This window comes from Lathyrus oleraceus, chromosome 1, assembly GCF_024323335.1.
Source record: "Lathyrus oleraceus cultivar Zhongwan6 chromosome 1, CAAS_Psat_ZW6_1.0, whole genome shotgun sequence".
Lineage (NCBI taxonomy): Eukaryota > Viridiplantae > Streptophyta > Magnoliopsida > Fabales > Fabaceae > Lathyrus > Lathyrus oleraceus.
Genome location: NC_066579.1, coordinates 104,355,156 through 104,373,280, shown reverse-complemented (window position 1 = coordinate 104,373,280; position 18,125 = coordinate 104,355,156). Strand labels below are relative to the sequence as shown.

Sequence of the window (18,125 nt, the reverse complement as noted above, 5' to 3'; positions counted from 1 at the left end):
TCAGAGCTCTCTATATGAAGCATTTAGTTCTTCATAGGACAATTCTTCATCATATGAATCTTCATCAGATTCCCATCTTCCAGTTAGAGTAGTAATGTATTTATCAGCTTCCTCCTCAAGTTCACTTTCCGAGTTGTCCTCATCAGACCAAGAAACATATAGTCCTTTCTTTTGTTTCTTGAGATAGGTAGGACATTCAGCTCTAACGTGTCCAAAACCTTCACACCCATGACACTGGATTCCTTTACCTTGATTTGATCTCTCTTCAGTTCTTGATCTTCTCTGGAAGTCATTAGTATTAATAATGTCAAGAGGGATGTTCTTGAAATTGGTTCTTGAATTCCTGTCAATTCTCTTAAGAAGCATATTGAATTGTCTTCCTAGAAGCACTATAGCATTAACCATTCCTTCATTAGTATCCAAGTCAAATTGGTTTTGTTCATCTTCAGTGTTGGATATAAATGCTATGCTTTTGGTTTTCTTTTCAATTCTGTCACTAATACCTAACTCAAAAGTTTGGAGAGATCTAGTAAGCTCATTTACTCTCATGGACCTGATGTCTTGAGCTTTCTCAATAGCTGTGACCTTCGTGTCAAATGTTTTAGGTAGAGACCTTAGAATTTTTCTCATCAGTTTTTCTTCTGACATCCTTTCTCCCAAAGCACTAGATGAATTACCTATTTCAAGAATACTCATGTGAAAGTCATGGATATTCTCATCATCTTTCATCTTTAGATTCTCAAATTTGGTAGTGAGAAGATGAAGTCCAGACATCTTTACTTTGGATGTGCCTTCATGAGTAGTTTTGAGGATTTCCCAAGCTTCTTTAGCTACAGTACATGTATTAATCAGCCTGAATATATTTTTGTTCACACCATTGAATAGGGAATTCAAGGCTTTGGAGTTTCCAAGAGCTAATTCATCTTCTTCCTTGGACCAGTCCCCTGCAGGTTTCGGTTCAATAGTTGCCTTTCCATCCTCGTCAATCACAACAGGATGTTTCCATCCTCTAATGACAACTTTCCATGTCTTGTTGTCCATAGATTTTAAGAAGGCCGCCATTTTTGCCTTCCAGTAGTCATAGTTGGATCCATCTAAGATGAGGGGTCTGTTGATAAATCCCCATTCCTTGTCCATGGTGCCAGAAAGTATCTTCCTAGAATCTCACCCAGAGATAGAGCATGATACCTGCTCTAATACCAATTGAAATTTTGGCAAGCAAATCATTGATGTTGAACACGATGTTACGACCTCAGGGTCTGCACATTATCACACAACAAACAATAGCAGGATAAATAAAATAGAAAATAACACACACATTTGTTAACCCAGTTCGGTGCAACATCCCCTACATCTGGGGGCTACCAAGCTAGGAATGAAATCCATTATCACAGAATTAGTTTGAAGTCCTGAACAACCTTAGTGTTTACAAATTTCTCTCTTAAGCTCAAATTGTGGACGTTTCTATCTAGGGCAACCCTAAATATGAGACCCTTCTTACTTCCCTCAATCACAAGATAAAGCACAACAGAAAAGCACAATCCACTCTTTCCTAAAAGCTTCTGAGGGATAGTAAATTACAACTCAATACACTCAGTCCAATTCAAGTATCAATGTGATACTCGAATGGCTCACATAGAACACACACACGAAACCCTTATGATAACATAATTATGCACTACTTCAATACCTTTCTAGGTTAAGAACTTCTCTATATATAGCAGTGATACGTATGTGCTTTGGTCTTTGATATGAAACAGATCCAAGATCTCTTCTTAATCTTATGAAGATACAGTTCTCATTAAATCAAATGTTTCCTAATATGTCTTGACATTGTTCCTTCGTGTACAAGTCAAAATATGATATTCTTCTATCACAGGGAAACACGTAATCGAATACAATAACTAAATCTTCAGAGAAACTGTAGTAAGCACAATTAAGAAGACTAAATCTCACAACTAACTCAAGCTAGTTTATGCAGGATGTTGAAGCAATGTGTCAGGACATCTTGATCAATATCTGGAAAATACTTGTTTTTCCAAAAAGCAAACAATCACCAAAAGACAAACCTAACAATTTCGAACAAGCATGCAAGAGTTGACCATGATGGTAGGATAATGCTTCTTAATATTTCACCAAATGGAATATTAAGTGTGGTACTTGGTGGGCACACCATTTCTAATAGATCTCCCCTTGATGAGCATATCTCAGTTGTCGCGTCTCAAAAAACGAGAACACGACCCCGCGAAGCGTAATCGCACGCTCGCGGGATGGATTTAACAGAGTCGCCACCGAACTTTATTTATTCCCAAAGAGGGAAAGGGAAAATATCAATGAAACACCTAAAAAGAACGACTAAGATATGGTCGTCACAACCAAATCAGGGTTCGAGATTCGATTATGCAAGGGGATGATATTAGCATCCCTCACATCCATTGTATTCAACGGGAACCATTTGGTTAGTTGTGAGTGTTAGTGTTAGCTTGGAAATGTTAGACTTCTCAAGTTATTGAAAGGGGAAAGAATATGACAAAAACTTTTAATTTTTATTAAGGTTCTTGGCGAGACTTTGAATCTCGCTCATACGTATCTCCGGGTGCGATGGAGAACTCAAGGCTACGTACTTCTGGATAGAAAATGTTTCTTTGTTGGTCGATTTTAGCAAAAGCTATTTTGTCTCAATCGACGGAAAACATATTGCTTGCTACCCAAAATAGTTTAGGAACGGATGTTTGCATCACATTGAATGGATTTCTACATATCAACATTCACTGGAAAATGTCACTTATCTCAACTAAAATAATTGCGGAAGAAACGTTGTTTTGCATCTTCTCGAGACGAAATATCTTTCATTTATGAAAAGGTTTTTGAAGATCGCACGACGGTGAGAAAAAAGAGATTGATTGGTTGAATGTCTTTTTGGTTTGGAAGACGAATATTCATGACTTGCAAGTAGTTACTAATTGGGTATAATATTCGGGACTATGATTGGACCTTTCACCCAAGTAGTATTTTTCTCCCAATTTTGTTATGAAAAGGTTTAAATATTTACAAGTTTTTTGAAAGTTTATTTGAGAAAATACACCCGATGTTGATCGAGGTTTGTTTTGTATTTACAAAAAAATGTTTGAAATTATTGGAGAGTTTGAAAATGATTTGAATGTGGAATGGTGGAAACTTAGTGTTGACTAAGTTGTTTTGAAAATGGAACTTGGTATTGACCAATCGTTCTTTAATTTTTTGAAAAGATTGATTTTATTCTTCTTTTTTGTCTGTTTTTTATTAACTATCTATCTAAATGAAATAAAAAGTAAGAAAACGAATAGAAATTACAAACAAGGGATGGGGTATATTTTGTCAAATGAGGAATAAGATAGAACGATAAACATATAAGTCATCAAACAAGTGGACATAAACATAAGGATCTCTTTATAAGAAGAACCAAGAGTAAGTCACGGGACTGGAAACCAACTGAAATTCAAAGCAAACTGAATTTACCTCTAAGCTAACTTAGAGTGGATTCATGTATGAATCACTTTATAAAAAGTCGGAAAAAAATCTATGCGTCCAAACGATTTTCGAAAGTTAAATTGAATTTTAACTTCGAGATCACACCGAAATGAAAAGAAAAAATTGTTGTTATATCACTATTCAAGAATTATTACGTCAAAAATCAACATAATCGAAATAATAATAATAATAATAAATAATAATAATAATAATAATAATAATAATAATAATAATAATAATAAATAAATAAATAAATAAATAAATTAATTAATTAATTAACATGATCCTAAAAATAAAACAAATAAACTCCACCATAGGGTGTAAATAGAAAAGAGATAGATTTGGCCCAACACATATAACATTAATCCCTAATTCCAAAAAATATTAAACCCTATAAATAAATAATAAACAAAAAAGGAAAATAAATAAATAAATAATGTATAGAGAAGAGGGATGAAAACCAAAACTACTTAAATTTTAAATGAGAGACTAAGTTTATAAATCAATTAAAATAAAAGATCAAAATTATAATTAAATATAGTTTCTTTTAAATATAACCTTTTTTATAAATAAATTTTTAAAGGTCTTAATTTTTATCCTGTTTTATTGGATGAAATTGACTACATATTCACGCCATTTAGTATTGATATATTAATAAATAATAATTTTGATTCTCTATTCTATCCATGCATAAAATTAATTAATTTTTTTATTTTAAATTCAAATATATATTTTTTTAATTTTTGTTTTGAAAACTGAAGACATCCTATCTTTTAGTGACATAAATTTTATATGTTGTATCATTAAAGTTTTTTTTAAAGATTTGCGGATCAATTTCTCACATTTTTCAATAAAAATTAACAATGTATTCATTTTTTCAATGATATATAATTTATATTTTTTATCTTTAAAATTATGCAAAACTTTAATACGATAATTTATCATATTTAATAAGTAACTCGTCATTTAAAAATAGAGACATGATCGATTTTAGGTAAAAAAATATGAGAGGGGATAAAAACTGTCTGAATTTAAAATAAAAAATTAATTTCGTAAATTAAGTAAAATAAGGGTGTTAAAATTGTAACTAAACTTTAAAAAAATTGTTCTAATTTAATAAATTGTTATTTTTATCAACTATTTAATTAAGTTTTGTCTATAATAGTTTTATTTAAATAATTATTATGTTAAGATACTAAATTATGTAATTAATATTTTTTGTATTGATGGTTAAATAAATTTTAAAAAAATAAATAAAACAAAAATAAAAGTAAAAGAAAAGAAAAGAAAAAAACCCTTCCTATTAAGTTGGTTTTCTATTAATATGAGATTATAGTATCAAAATCAAGTTGAGCGCGCTTGAAGGCTTCTCTATTATCAATGGTTAGAAGAGTTGAATTATTGAAACCCATCATTCACAATATGTTAATCTACTTCATACAAGTGTATGAATAATCTGTGTTAGCTTAATCAAAACCCTCGAATGTGACCGTTTGCTAGTTGTGCAAGTACTTTCTAATACTTCTCTTGTTCCTCCAAAGTTAAAAACCTATGGCAGGAATGTACAAATCTTACTCTCTCCATGCATTTTATACGTGTCTCACATTTTCATGGAAGAGAATGCTTGGGCAGACAAACTTGCTACCATATGATTCACGCATAAATTTTTTATTTAGTTTGATCATGTACATGACACGTTAGATTAGACTTTTTGAAGAATTGACAAGAAATTCCTGGATGTAGATATCATCCTTAGTAGGGATTTCGGTCTTCTATAGTATATTTTTAGACCCTTGACATTGGTTTAAAAAATAAAAGGTAACTTAAATTTCTTCAAGATATTTATTTCTTTTTTTATAAGATGATTTTTATAAAATAGTGTTTATTTACTATATAATAATTATACAAATACTTGTAAAATTTAATTTAACTAACAAACATCAATATTATTAGATTGAGCACTATCACCAAGATTCAAATATTGAACTTTATGATAGTGTGTTTGTAAATTTTTATGATTATTATCATTTTATTTAAATATAAAAAAGAATAATTATACAAATCTTTGATATTTGTCTACTTACGTTTAGATTCTCACACATTTTTATTGTTCAAACTTTGCAATTTCTCTAAATCTATACAAAGTTAAAATGTACAATATCATTCGTACCAATACTTAGTGTATAGGAATCTCTATCATAATTATTACATCAAATACCTATATCTAATACTATTTAATGTATTTATATAGTAAATAGTGTTTTTTATTTTATTTTTATAAATAAAACAATATTTATAAAAACTATTTTAATTTTTAAAATTATTTTTATAATATAAATATAAAGTTTATAATTAATCAATTTTATTATTGCATTAATTACACGAATATAAATTATTAACCACATATTTTATTTATAATTTATTAATTAAATTTATTACTTTATTAATCAATAAATTATATAATATTAACCAAATTCTGACACTAAAATATAAAATATAATAGAGTGTAAAGATTGATTATTATATTTTATATTTTAATATAAGAATTTGGTTAATATTATGATATTTATTAATTAATAAAGTAGTAAATTTGGTTAATAAATTCTAAAGAAAATATGTGGTTAATAATTTATATTATTGTAGTTAATACAATAATAAAATTGATTAATTTTATAAAATTAATTTTTTTTATAAATATTATTTTTTATTTATAAAAAAAACTATTTATCCTATAAATATGGTTAACAATATTTGATGTAATTATTGATAGAATAGCCCTGTTCAATTATTATTTACCACTTCATGACTAGAAAAATAAATGTAAATGAAAAGCAATAAATAAATGAGGAAAAGTTGGTACTATTGTGAAAAGTTCAGTGTCCTAAATAGAGTATTTGACGCATTATTCTAGAAAGTAGTCAGACTGAGAATTAAATGAACCTAGAGCATTTAAGGATTTTTTTCTAGAAAGTAGTAGAGTAAGAATTAATTTGAAAAAAGTGTATATAAAAAATCTAAATATATTATATTTCAAAAATAAATAAATAAATAAATAACCAAACCTTAACAATAAATAGGTCTCTCTTGTCTTTTATTTCATTCTATCAACTTTTTCTCTTTCTCTTTCTCTCTTTCTCTGTGGAAACAACAGCTTCTAAAATAATGGGAAACAATTCAATAGCTCGTACAGCAGTTGGAATTCTGGGTTTGTGTTTCATTTTCATCCCAATGTTTCTAGTTTCTAGTTTTTTTCTCAGTTATATTGATTTTTGCAATGGAAAATATATATTAAATTAAAATAATAACATGCATATATAGTTTTATTCATTTTATTTATTGTGTTTTTTTTTGTGTGTAGGCAATGTAATCTCTTTCGGCTTGTTTTTCTCTCCAGCGTAATTCCTTTCTCTGCTTACTTTATTTTTCTTGTCATTTTCTTTGTTTATAACATTTTGTATTCTTTGTATTCTTTGATGATATTCTTTTTTTATTTGAAATCTTTTATTTTTTATTAATTAAAGAAACAAATTATTAATAATAATTTTTTAAACTGTTTTATACTAGATTTAAGATCCGTTTTAATAATGATTTTTTCTTAATATTATATTATATAATTTTATGAAAATGATTTTTTTAAATTTTAAATAAAAAATTGATGTAAGTAGCTTTAAAAAATTATTTATTTTATCGTTTTGTTAAAAATATTTTGAATATCTAAATTTAATTTAATTATTAAAATTTGAACGTATTTTGTATAATTTGTGTAAATATATATTTGATATGAACTTATATAATTTTTATTTTTTAAAATATTTAATAGTGAAGTTAAAAGAGTAATATATATTTTTTGGTGGAGGGAGTATATGATTTTTAATATAAATTTTATATTTTCTTCTTAGCATTTCAATACTTTTTTAGTTTTCAATTAATTTTCTGATTAACTATTGATTTTTATGGATCGCATGAAACTCTTCTATATCAACATTTCATCCTTTTTATTATATTTAATGTTTTGTTTATTTAAAATATTTTTATTAAACTTAATTAATATCTTTATATAACAATAAAAATAAATTCAAATTTGTTTGTTTGTTTATTTTATAACAGTGATATTACTAGTAATTTTATGAAATCAAAATTTTAACACTATGAACTTTAAAATTCTAAATATGTACTATTTCAAATAAAAAGTGTTTCTTCATTTATGGTAATATTTCTCATACTTTCAGAAGTTTGAATTTTTTTTAAATAATCAGTATTTTTAAAAATAATACTGAAATAAATAAGCTTTCAAATTATTTATTAAAATAATCACATTTTAAGAGGTGTAATTATAGTAAATTGTGTATGCTTTAAATATTTAGACACAGGATATATGCATGATGAGCCATTAAGGTTGACGCGTATATACAATACTTGAGAGTATGTCCCATTTGCAATGATGCATACTTTGATTGTTTTTTTTAAATTTTTTTTAAAGTTTTAATTATAAAAATTGAAATAAAAAAGAAAAAGAAAAATAATTAATAATATTATCTTATAAATAATATTATGTCCCATGTTGCGCACCCTGGTGCATTAAATTGCCTTCGAGGTCTCGCATCCTGGTGTATTAGTATAGGGGGCGTTTCGATTGGACGGATAATGAATTTTCTTGTCAATTGTTATGTTGTATTTCAATTTTATAATATAATATTATTAATTATTTTTCATTTTCTTTTTTATTTCAATTTTTTATAATTAAAACTTAAAAAAAATTTAAAAAAATAATACAACCAAAGTATGTGTCAATGCAAATAGCATGCTCTCAAATATTGTATGTATGCGTCAACCTTAATGACTCCTTATACATGCATGTATCATATCAAATGATGTGTGTGTCTAAACATTTAAAGCATGCGCCGTTTGCTATGACTACACCTCTTAAAATATGATTATTTTGATAAATACTCTAGAAACTTAGTAATTTCGATATTATTTTTGAAAAAAGAAATCCAAAAGTTTCATCATCACCATATGTCAAAAAATTAAAATCGTCACCACTCCTTTTTTATCTAAATACATTTTAGAAAAAATAATAAATCGAAATTAAACTATTTAAACAGAAAATCTTTTTACTGTACTTTATACAGCAATAGTAAAAACTAAACACAAATAAATTTTCTATTTAGCATATAAAAAAAGAGTTTGTCAAAACTTCAGAAGTATAATTCACTTGGTATTATTACTTCTGTTTCAAATTATACATCGTTTTGTAAATATATTTTAAAATAAAAATGTATTTAAAATATATTAAATGTTCTTATAAATATAGTCTAGGGGTTGTTTGGCTTGTAGTGTGGAGGTCTTGTTTGCTTGTACCAAGAAGTCACTAGGCTGTTTCTGCTGTAATTTTAGTTGATTGGACCATCATTTTCTACTAGCATGTCTTGTGCTAGTGAGTTCTTTATTAATTAATTATTTTGTTTTTCCAAAATAATTATAAAAGAAAAATTATTTTAATTATTATATAATAAATTATATAAATATGTAATGAATGAATATAATTTCCATTTTAATGAATAAATGAATGGATGAATAATTGCAGTCCAACATTTTATGGAATTATAAAGAAGAAAGCTGTAGAAGAGTTCAAACCAGATCCATACTTAGCTACAATAATGAATTGTGCATTTTGGGTATTATATGGAATGCCTTTTGTGCACCCAGACAGCACTTTAGTCTATACCATCAATGGTGTTGGAGTTGTGATTGAGATTATCTATCTCACCATATTTTACATCTATTCTACCAACAAAGGAAGGGTAAGCATGTCTTTTTATTCCTTTACTAAAAATATTTGTGTATAAAATCATAAATGTTCTATATAATATTTTTCTATTATGTAACTTATATATATTCTTAATAATTTCAGAAAAAACTAGTCCTTATATTTGCTATTGAGGCTATTTTTTTTACGGCCATTGTACTGATAACAATGTTAGCACTTCATGGGACTACAAAAAGATCTTTAGTGGTTGGTGTTATATGTGATGTCTTCAATGTAATGATGTATTTTGCTCCTTTAACCGTCATGGTAAGTCTCATTTAATTTATATAATTTAAATTTATTTTGGATAACTTAAGTTATCATTATATCATACTTTAGTTATATTAATTATTATCTCTTGATTTTATAATGACAGGCAAAGGTTATAAAAACTAAGAGTGTAAAGTATATGCCATTTTGGCTTTCTCTAGCTAATTTATTAAATGGTTTAGCTTGGTCAGCATATGCTCTTCTTCATCCATTCGATATTTATATTTTGGTAATTAATTCATTAATTACTTATTTATCATTTCTGTTTGCTTTTTTTTATTGTAATTGAAGAGTAAAAAGTATTTTTAATTCTATATTGAAGTTTTAAAAAATTAATTTAATTTGTTTGTCTCTAATTTATATCAAAATTCAACTCTTTTTTTAATAATTTTTTTTTTACTTCTATTTTTCTTAAAATATATTGAATAAAATGTTTTAACAATTTTGTGCATTGTTCTTGTAGATATGTAACAGTATTGGAGTAGTTTCTGGAATTGTTCAGCTTATTCTATATGCTTGTTATTGTTCTAACAAAGGTGAAAACAATGAAGATGGTGATGTTGAGATGAAACCAACTAGTGTTCATGAAATCAGATTTAATGGAAGAACTACAATAGCATGATGATGAATACTAATTAACTCATATCATAGTTTCCTTAATTTCTTATGTGTTGAATATGTACGAAGCATTGGAAATGCTTCTATACAAGATTATTTAGTTTTGATTTTTATCTTTGATAATTTGTGAGAGGAATGCCATTGCTCTTAATGGTAGCTTATGAATCCTCATTTTTGAATTATGTTTTTTTGGCTTTTTTAACATTGTCGTTGATTTAGCCATTTCTCTTATATGAACATTTCAGATATCTTTTTCATTTACAGTTGTTTCTTTTGCTTTAGTTACTCTATGTGTTGAGTGTTAAGAAAAAGAATCATCAAAATGTCATTTCTTCCTATGTTTTTCAATTTGTTTAAGAAAAAATACATGGAAAAATCATGAGATAATAAAATAAATTTAAAAAACTAGAAAAAATTCATTTTTCTATTTTCCTCATTAATTAAAAAAAACTAAATCAATGTAATATTTTTTTAAGGAATAGTGGGCAAGCAATTAGCTGCACCACAAAAACTCATAGCCAAAACAAAAAGGTCCAAACTAAATGTTGGGACAAAACCAAACCCTCTAATAAAATTTGAATTTAAAACTATATCATTCTAATTTGATCTTGACTATATTACTAAGTATAAAGTGTGACATGATATATCAATTATAAAGATAATAAAGAGAAAGATCAATATTGACAAGAGAGTCGGCACATTTATTATCTTCTCTATATATGTGCGTTACAATGAGGTTCATGCTCCTAGTATATCCTAAAGAATTAGACAATCGTTTTCTTAGGCTCCAAAGAATTATGGAATAATCCTTGAAAGCCAAAACCACTAGAGAAGAATCAGTTTCAAGCCACGAGTTGAGATAATGAAAGTGTTGAGCCAATTCTATTGCTCTAAGCGTCAAAAATCTCTGCAAAGAAGTTAAAGTTAATTCCAGCCGATTCAGCAAAACCACCCAAGAATTATGCATGAGTGTCTTTAAATAATTCACAACATGGCACCATGATTGTGGTAAATGATACATCAACATTGCATTTGACTCAATTGGTTATAGGAGGATGCCAAAGAACTTCCTTGATGGAGGAGGAATTAGGAGAGTGAATGTTGCTTCTCAACGCCTTTAGGATACTAATGTCATGAATGAAATAAATAGTGATTTAAGTGAAGTGTGATTTCCAGTCAAAGAGACAGTCGAGGAGAAGAGTGATTGCAACCTTCTAATTGATGGTCTTATTATGGAACCGAGCTTGATTTCTTTCATACCAAATAGTGAAAATAATATTGATTAGAGAGGACCTAATAACTAGGTAGCCTTATGGAGATCACTTCTTCTCATCGACTTTCCACATGTTCAAAAACTGAGCTCAATTGAAAATTGAAACTAATAGTTTAAGAAAACTAATTCCAAATCTTTGAATTAAAATGGCAGTGCAAGAACATGTGTACAAATGTTTCTTCATGGAGAAGGAAGATATTTCAAATTAAAGGTAAGCAACAATCATAAACTTCTAAGTTCTCATTGTTGGAAATTCACCAATTTCCCTTTAAGAAATTCATCAAAACCTATGGAGAATTCCAAGCTGAATCTTGATGAACAAGAATCAATCTTTCTGATTTATTATTCCTCTTGTTCTTCACTCTCCAGTCAAGTGAATCAACCAACCTTAGTTGCAAGATTTCGGTTCACAATGGTAATGAAAAGAAACAAAATTGAATTGGGTAAGAAAAGAGAGATTAGGATTTTCGAATAAGGAAGAAGAAATTTATGCAGAGTAACTATCTGCTCTCAAACTTAGAGTTTTATTCTTTGCAACTGCAAGTATGTGTTATACTATAATCAATAAGGGTTACTCCATATTTATAGAGTTGGGTTTGCTTGCTCCTCAAGCAAAACTCAAAATACGTAATTCTTCTAACACTACAAAATTGGGCCTAAGTAAAATGCCTCAACACCATGAATTACATTCTCAGCACACCACGTAATTCATCATGTCTACGCTACATATATTCACCATATACCTTAACTTCTTGAACACTTCGTCTTGCACTCCTTTTGTCATGATGTCTGCAATCTGATTCTCAGTTCTGTAGTGTTCCAAGTTTAGCTTTGTTTCTGCTACTTGCTTTCGAAGATAATGAAACCTCATTTCGATGTGCTTACTTCGTCCATGTGCTATCAGATTCTTCGTGAGATTGATAGAAAACATGTTGTTGATCTTTATGGTAATCACTCTATGATTCCTCCCTGTAATCTCTTCGACCAAATTCATCATCTAAGTTGCTTGACATGCACAAAGAGAAGCATTTATGTACTCTGCTTCACATGACGACAATGTTATTACTGGTTCCTTTCTCGAACTCCAAGCAATTGGTGCACCACCTAGAATAAACATATAACCAGTTGTGAATTTTCTATCCTCAGTATCACTACACCAACTTGAGTCGATGTATCCCACTAGCTTGCATTCTTTTCCTTCATCGGCTATAGGAAACAAAATTCCATAGTCGAGAGTTCCTTTCAGATACCTTAGTATCCTCTTCGTCGCTGCTAGGTGTGATACCTTTGGCTTCTGCATGAATTTACTCATCATACCTACATTGTATGCTAGATCAGACCTTATGTGACAAAGTTATTGAAGTGATCCAATGAGTCTTTTGTACTGTGTTGGATCGACATCATCTTCATATATGTCTTTCGACAGTTGCAATCTAGGCTCAACTGGAGTCGAAGTTGGGTTGCAATCTTGCATCTAAAATCTCTTGAGTATTTCGTCTGCATATCTTCTTTGGTGCATCCTCAAACATCTACTACTCTTGTAGAATTCAATACCAAGGAAATATGAGAGGTTTCCCAAGTCTGACATTTCAAACTCCTCACTTAGGTCATGTTTGAAATCATCGATCTCCTTCTTGCAACTTCATGTTATCAACAGATCCTCGACATAGAGGCATAGTATAAGAAACTCATTATTTCTTCTTCTTACATATATTTCATGCTCAGTTGTGCACTTTACAAATTCCTTCTCCATTAGGAAATTGTCTATCTTCTTATTCCAAGCTCTTGGAGCTTGCTTAAGTCCATACAGGGCTTAATGCAACCTATATACCTTGTTTTCTTCGCCATGTTTCACAAACCCAGTTGGTTGTGCAACATACAGTTCTTCATCTAAAGGGTCATCCAGGAATGTACATTTCACACCATCTGACATATGTGCCATTGTTCATGTTTGCTAGACCAACAACTAACCCGATCGTTTCGATTCTAGCCACAGGTGCAAAAACTTCATCGAAGTTGATTCCTTCCTTATGAAGAAATCATTTTTCCACAAGCCTTGCCTTGTGTCGAGTTACTTCACCTTTGGGATTTAACTTCACGTTGTATACCCATTTCATATTGATTTCCTTCTTGCCTTGAGGAAATTCGACAAGTGACCAGGTATTGTTTACTTCGATGGACTTCAGTTCCCCATTCATTGCTTTCAGCTACATTGATTGGTCCGACATCTGCATAGAAAGCATAGTGTACCAAATCGCCTTCATCATCGACCATATCATCTGATGTAATCACACATTCTTACAACCTTGCAGGCATGTATCTTATCCTTTAAAGCCTGCTTGTGCTTGCTTGACCTCTGACTTCTTCTTGTCGAACTTCTCTTTCTACTTTGCCTGCTGGTTCTTCAAATAATATTCTCATTGAGTCCTTCTTGACATTTTCAGTCTAATCCCATTCCTTAAGCTCGTATGTGATCACATCCCTATTGATTACTACTTGCTTGTTCACTGGGTCGAACAACTTGTAACCTCCAATTAAATGATAGCTTATTAGAACCATCTGAATCGACTTGTCATCAAGTTTTATTCTCAACTGATGTGTAATATGTCTATGTTCTATAGATCTAAATACTTTCATATGAATCAAGCTAGGATTGACACCATACCAATATTCTTCTGGCGTAATTCCTTCTAGCTTTTTTGTCTGACATCTGTTCAAAATATATGTTACAGTCGACACAACTTCTCCCCATAATTCTTTGGGTATATGCTTTCCTTTCAACATACTTCTCACCATATTCATGATAGTTTTATTCTTTCTTTCTGCAGATCCATTATGTTGTAGAGTTTAGGGTGGCACCACCTCATGCACAATCTTTTCTTTCTCACATAACATGTCGAAGTCTTTCGAAACATATTCTCCACCGCCATCAGTCCTCACAATCTTGAGCTTTCGACCATTTTTTCTTTCGACCATAGATTTAAACTTGGCAAATACCTCAATCATTTCACGTTTCTTCTTGATCATGTAAGTCCAAATTTTTCGAATGAAATCATCTATGAATGTGACAAAGTATCTATTACCTCCAATCGAACCCACTTGGATAGGACCACACATATTAGAGTATATAACTTCAAGGATTGCCTTCGACTTGCTTCCTACATCCTTGTTGAAGTTGTTCTTGTGTTGCTTCTCCTACACACATTCCTCACACACTTTGTTTGAAATGTCAATTTCTGGTAACCCTGAAACCATATTTCTTCTCTTCAGATCTCTGATGTCTTTGAAGTTGAGATGGCTAAGTCTATAGTGCCATATCCATTCATCCCTGCTAGATGCTGTTACAAGACACTTGTTCTCTATCACATTAAGTTCAATCATGAAGGTTCTATTTTGAGACATAGGTGCCTTCAAGATTAATCTTCCAACTGAGCTGAGAACTCTCATCATTTTGTCTTCAATCGGCACTTTATAGTTCTTTTCGACCAACTGCACTATGCTGAGAAAATTACTTTTCATGCCTGGTATGTATAGTACATTGGAAATTATTGACCTCTTTCCATCTTTCCTCATCATTAGAACATCGTCAATACCTTCAGCTGCTAGAGTATTGTCATTTGCAAATTTTACCATGATCTTCATTGAGGGTTTCGTGTTGATAACCAATCTTTCCTACCAGTCATGTGTGATGAGCATCTTGAGTCCAAATACCATTGGTCCTGGAATCTTTCTTCATCTCTTGTTGTGACCATCAGTAACATTTCTTTTTCTTCATGCTTTGCAAACTTTGCATCATTATCTTGATTCTTTTTTCCCCCAGAACAATTACTAGAGTAGTGACCATACTTTTGACAATTAAAACACTGAATGTGACTTTTGTCAGGTTTTTAACCACCACCTCTTCCTCTACCTGTAGTACCACCTCTTTGGTTGCTTTTGTATGAGAGGTTTCTTTGATTTGACCAACCTCCTTCTTGCTGATTTTGACTAGTCAAATTGTTGTAGCCTTCTCTACCTTTATTGTTGAACCACTTCCCTTTACCTTGATTTTTTTTATGTTGATTGTGGTTGCAAAGCCATATCATTTTTTGACTTGCCTGTAGCTCTTTCAGTCATTCCTTGTTCAATAGATTCAAGTGTCCCTTGAAGCTCTTCCTTCGTCAATGTTGACAAATATTTCGACTCTTCTATGGCTACTACCACATGGTCGAACTTTGGAGTCAATGACCTCAAGATCTTTGAAACAACTGATCTTGATGTCAACACTTCTCCACATACCTTGATTTGATTCACTAGTTTTGTAACCCTAGTAAAAAAATCAGTTATGCTTTCATTATCTTCCATCTCAAGTAATTCATACATTCTTTTGTGAGTTTGTACTCTCACTTCTTTCACCTTTTCTACGCCTCTAAACGATTTTTCCAAAAAAAATCATACTTTTTTCGCTGATTCAACATCACTAACCTTTTTGAAATTGTCTACATTAACACATTGATGGATTATAAAGGGAGCTTTATAATATTTCTTATTCAATTCTTTGTGTGCCTGCCTTTTCTTCATTCGTCGTGTTTGCTACAAGTGGTGTCACTCCCTCATTCACAAGATTCCAAAGATCTTGATAGTAAAATACAATCTTTATCTGCTTGCACCAATCTCATAAATCTTATTCTTCAGAATTATGATACTCGTCGGAAAATGCTCGTTCAGATTATTCATCACCGTCGTGTTTTGCTTCCCACGAATCACTCGACTAGTGCTCTAGATACCAGATGTTGAAAATTCACTAATTCCCCTTCAAGAAATTCACCAAAACCTATGGAGAATTCCAAACTGAATTTTGATAAAGAAGAATCAATCTTTCTGATTGATTACTCTTCTTGTTCTTCACTCTTCAGTCGAGTGAATCAACCAACCTTGGTTGCAAGATTTCGGTTCATAATGGTAATGAAAAGAAACAAAATTTAATTGAGGAAGAAAGAGAGATTATTGTTTTCGAATAAGGAAGAAGAAGAAGAAGATATTTTTGCAGAGTAACTCTCTGCTCTCAAACTGAGAATTTTATTCTTAGCAACTGCAAGTATGTGTTATATTATAATTAATAAGGGTTACTCCCTATTTATAAAGTTGGGTTTACTTGCTCCTCAAGCACAACCCAAAACACTTAATTCTGCTAACACTATAAAATTGAGCCTAAGTAAAAATTCATGTTGAGGCTAACTCCTCAACACTTTGATACCTAGACACTTTGACACTTAGGTGTTTCTACATCAACATGCTTCAACACCATAAATTACATTCTCAACACTCATTAATGAGGATTTTATATTAATTAATCTCTAGATAATTAGAGATTTTGTTGGAAGGATATATTTGTACGATACATGTTTTGCCCAACTAATTGTCTCAATCTTATGTTTTTTGAAATCATAAGCATTCTCGAGAGACATGGTATCAATGTCAAGGTTGAACTAGCCAATTTGATCATGTTGATGCTCGTTAGAGACTATAATATGTTCTATAGTCTTTGCCAAATTTGGAAATATTACATTAGTCAAGAATAATGTAATATTTATGAATATAGATTTTAGTGTAAGACAAAAATCCAAACAAAAATCCTTTTCTTGTGTTCCTCAATATTTTAAATATTTTTTCTTTCACCAATTATGAAAAAATCGATCTAATGGGAATAGTGAAGAAAAAAAATCTTGAGGGTTTCTAATTCTCTCTTTTCCGAACTCTCTGATGCTATGTTAGGAATTGAGTTCACTCATAATAAAGGTTGGCGGAAAATTTGGTTAGAATCAGATTCTATGACTGTGGTTCAAACTTTCAATCCCCTTTCAAAGTGCCTTGGAAAATATGTACTAGATGGGATAATTGTGTTAATATAATTATAAATATGTCATTTATGATTTCTCATATCTTCCGAGAAGGGAATAGTTACGTGGATTGTCTTGCTAACATATGGCTTACATGGCTTACAGTTTCAAATTACATTAACTGCACTTCGATTCCCATTTTTTTTAGGATTGATTTTGTTAAGAATATGATTGGTTTGTCATTCTTTAGGTTTGTTTCTTTCTGAGAGGATTTTGGTTTTGTCCTCCTCTCTTGTTGTAATAGTTTATTTGATTTAGTATAATCTTATTCAATAAAATAAAATATATATTATACTGTTGAAAAAAATATGTTCTTTTCATAGGAGATCTAGTTTGTTTTAAGAAAGAGACACTTGAATATGCATTAAAATAATTTTTAGATTAAGTTTGAATGTTGAATCTAAATTTCGTTTGGTTTTATTAATTTATTTATTTTTGGAAGTTTTGATTTTTATTTGTCAGAGCACCTCCAATAATACATCTCTTCTTTGGATTACTTTCTAGGTCCTAACAAGATATTTAATCTTGAAGCAATATAATTGATCTAATTTTAAATTCAGTGCAATTTTACAAAATTTATATTGTTTTTCATAATTTTACCTCATATATTAATATTTTATTCATATGAAATTATATTGTAACTTAATATGTTAATTTAAGTTATTTTAATTAATATTAATATAAAATAAAAGTTATAAATAAATAAAGTTATACTTAAATTCTTATAACAATAATTAAATTAATCTTAACTACATGACATATATAA

The 18,125-nt window shown here is 29.7% G+C and overlaps 2 protein-coding genes across 2 annotated transcripts; one reads left to right on the top strand and one right to left on the bottom strand.

The window, feature by feature from the left end:
- LOC127094045 (uncharacterized) lies at nt 1-1,137 on the bottom strand. Its single transcript, XM_051032919.1, has 2 exons — nt 249-1,137; nt 1-164 (listed from the first exon to the last, which is right to left on the bottom strand). Exons 1-2 carry the CDS (start codon nt 1,135-1,137, stop codon nt 1-3), a joined length of 1,053 nt encoding a protein of 350 aa, XP_050888876.1.
- A 5,450-nt stretch (nt 1,138-6,587) lies between these two features.
- On the top strand, nt 6,588-10,464 carry LOC127119826 (bidirectional sugar transporter SWEET5). The gene is made up of 6 exons (XM_051050159.1): nt 6,588-6,715; nt 6,869-6,905; nt 9,098-9,314; nt 9,425-9,586; nt 9,696-9,818; nt 10,053-10,464. Exons 1-6 carry the CDS (start codon nt 6,673-6,675, stop codon nt 10,209-10,211), a joined length of 741 nt encoding a protein of 246 aa, XP_050906116.1. The 5' UTR covers nt 6,588-6,672; the 3' UTR covers nt 10,212-10,464.
- The last annotated feature ends 7,661 nt before the right edge of the window (nt 10,465-18,125 follow it).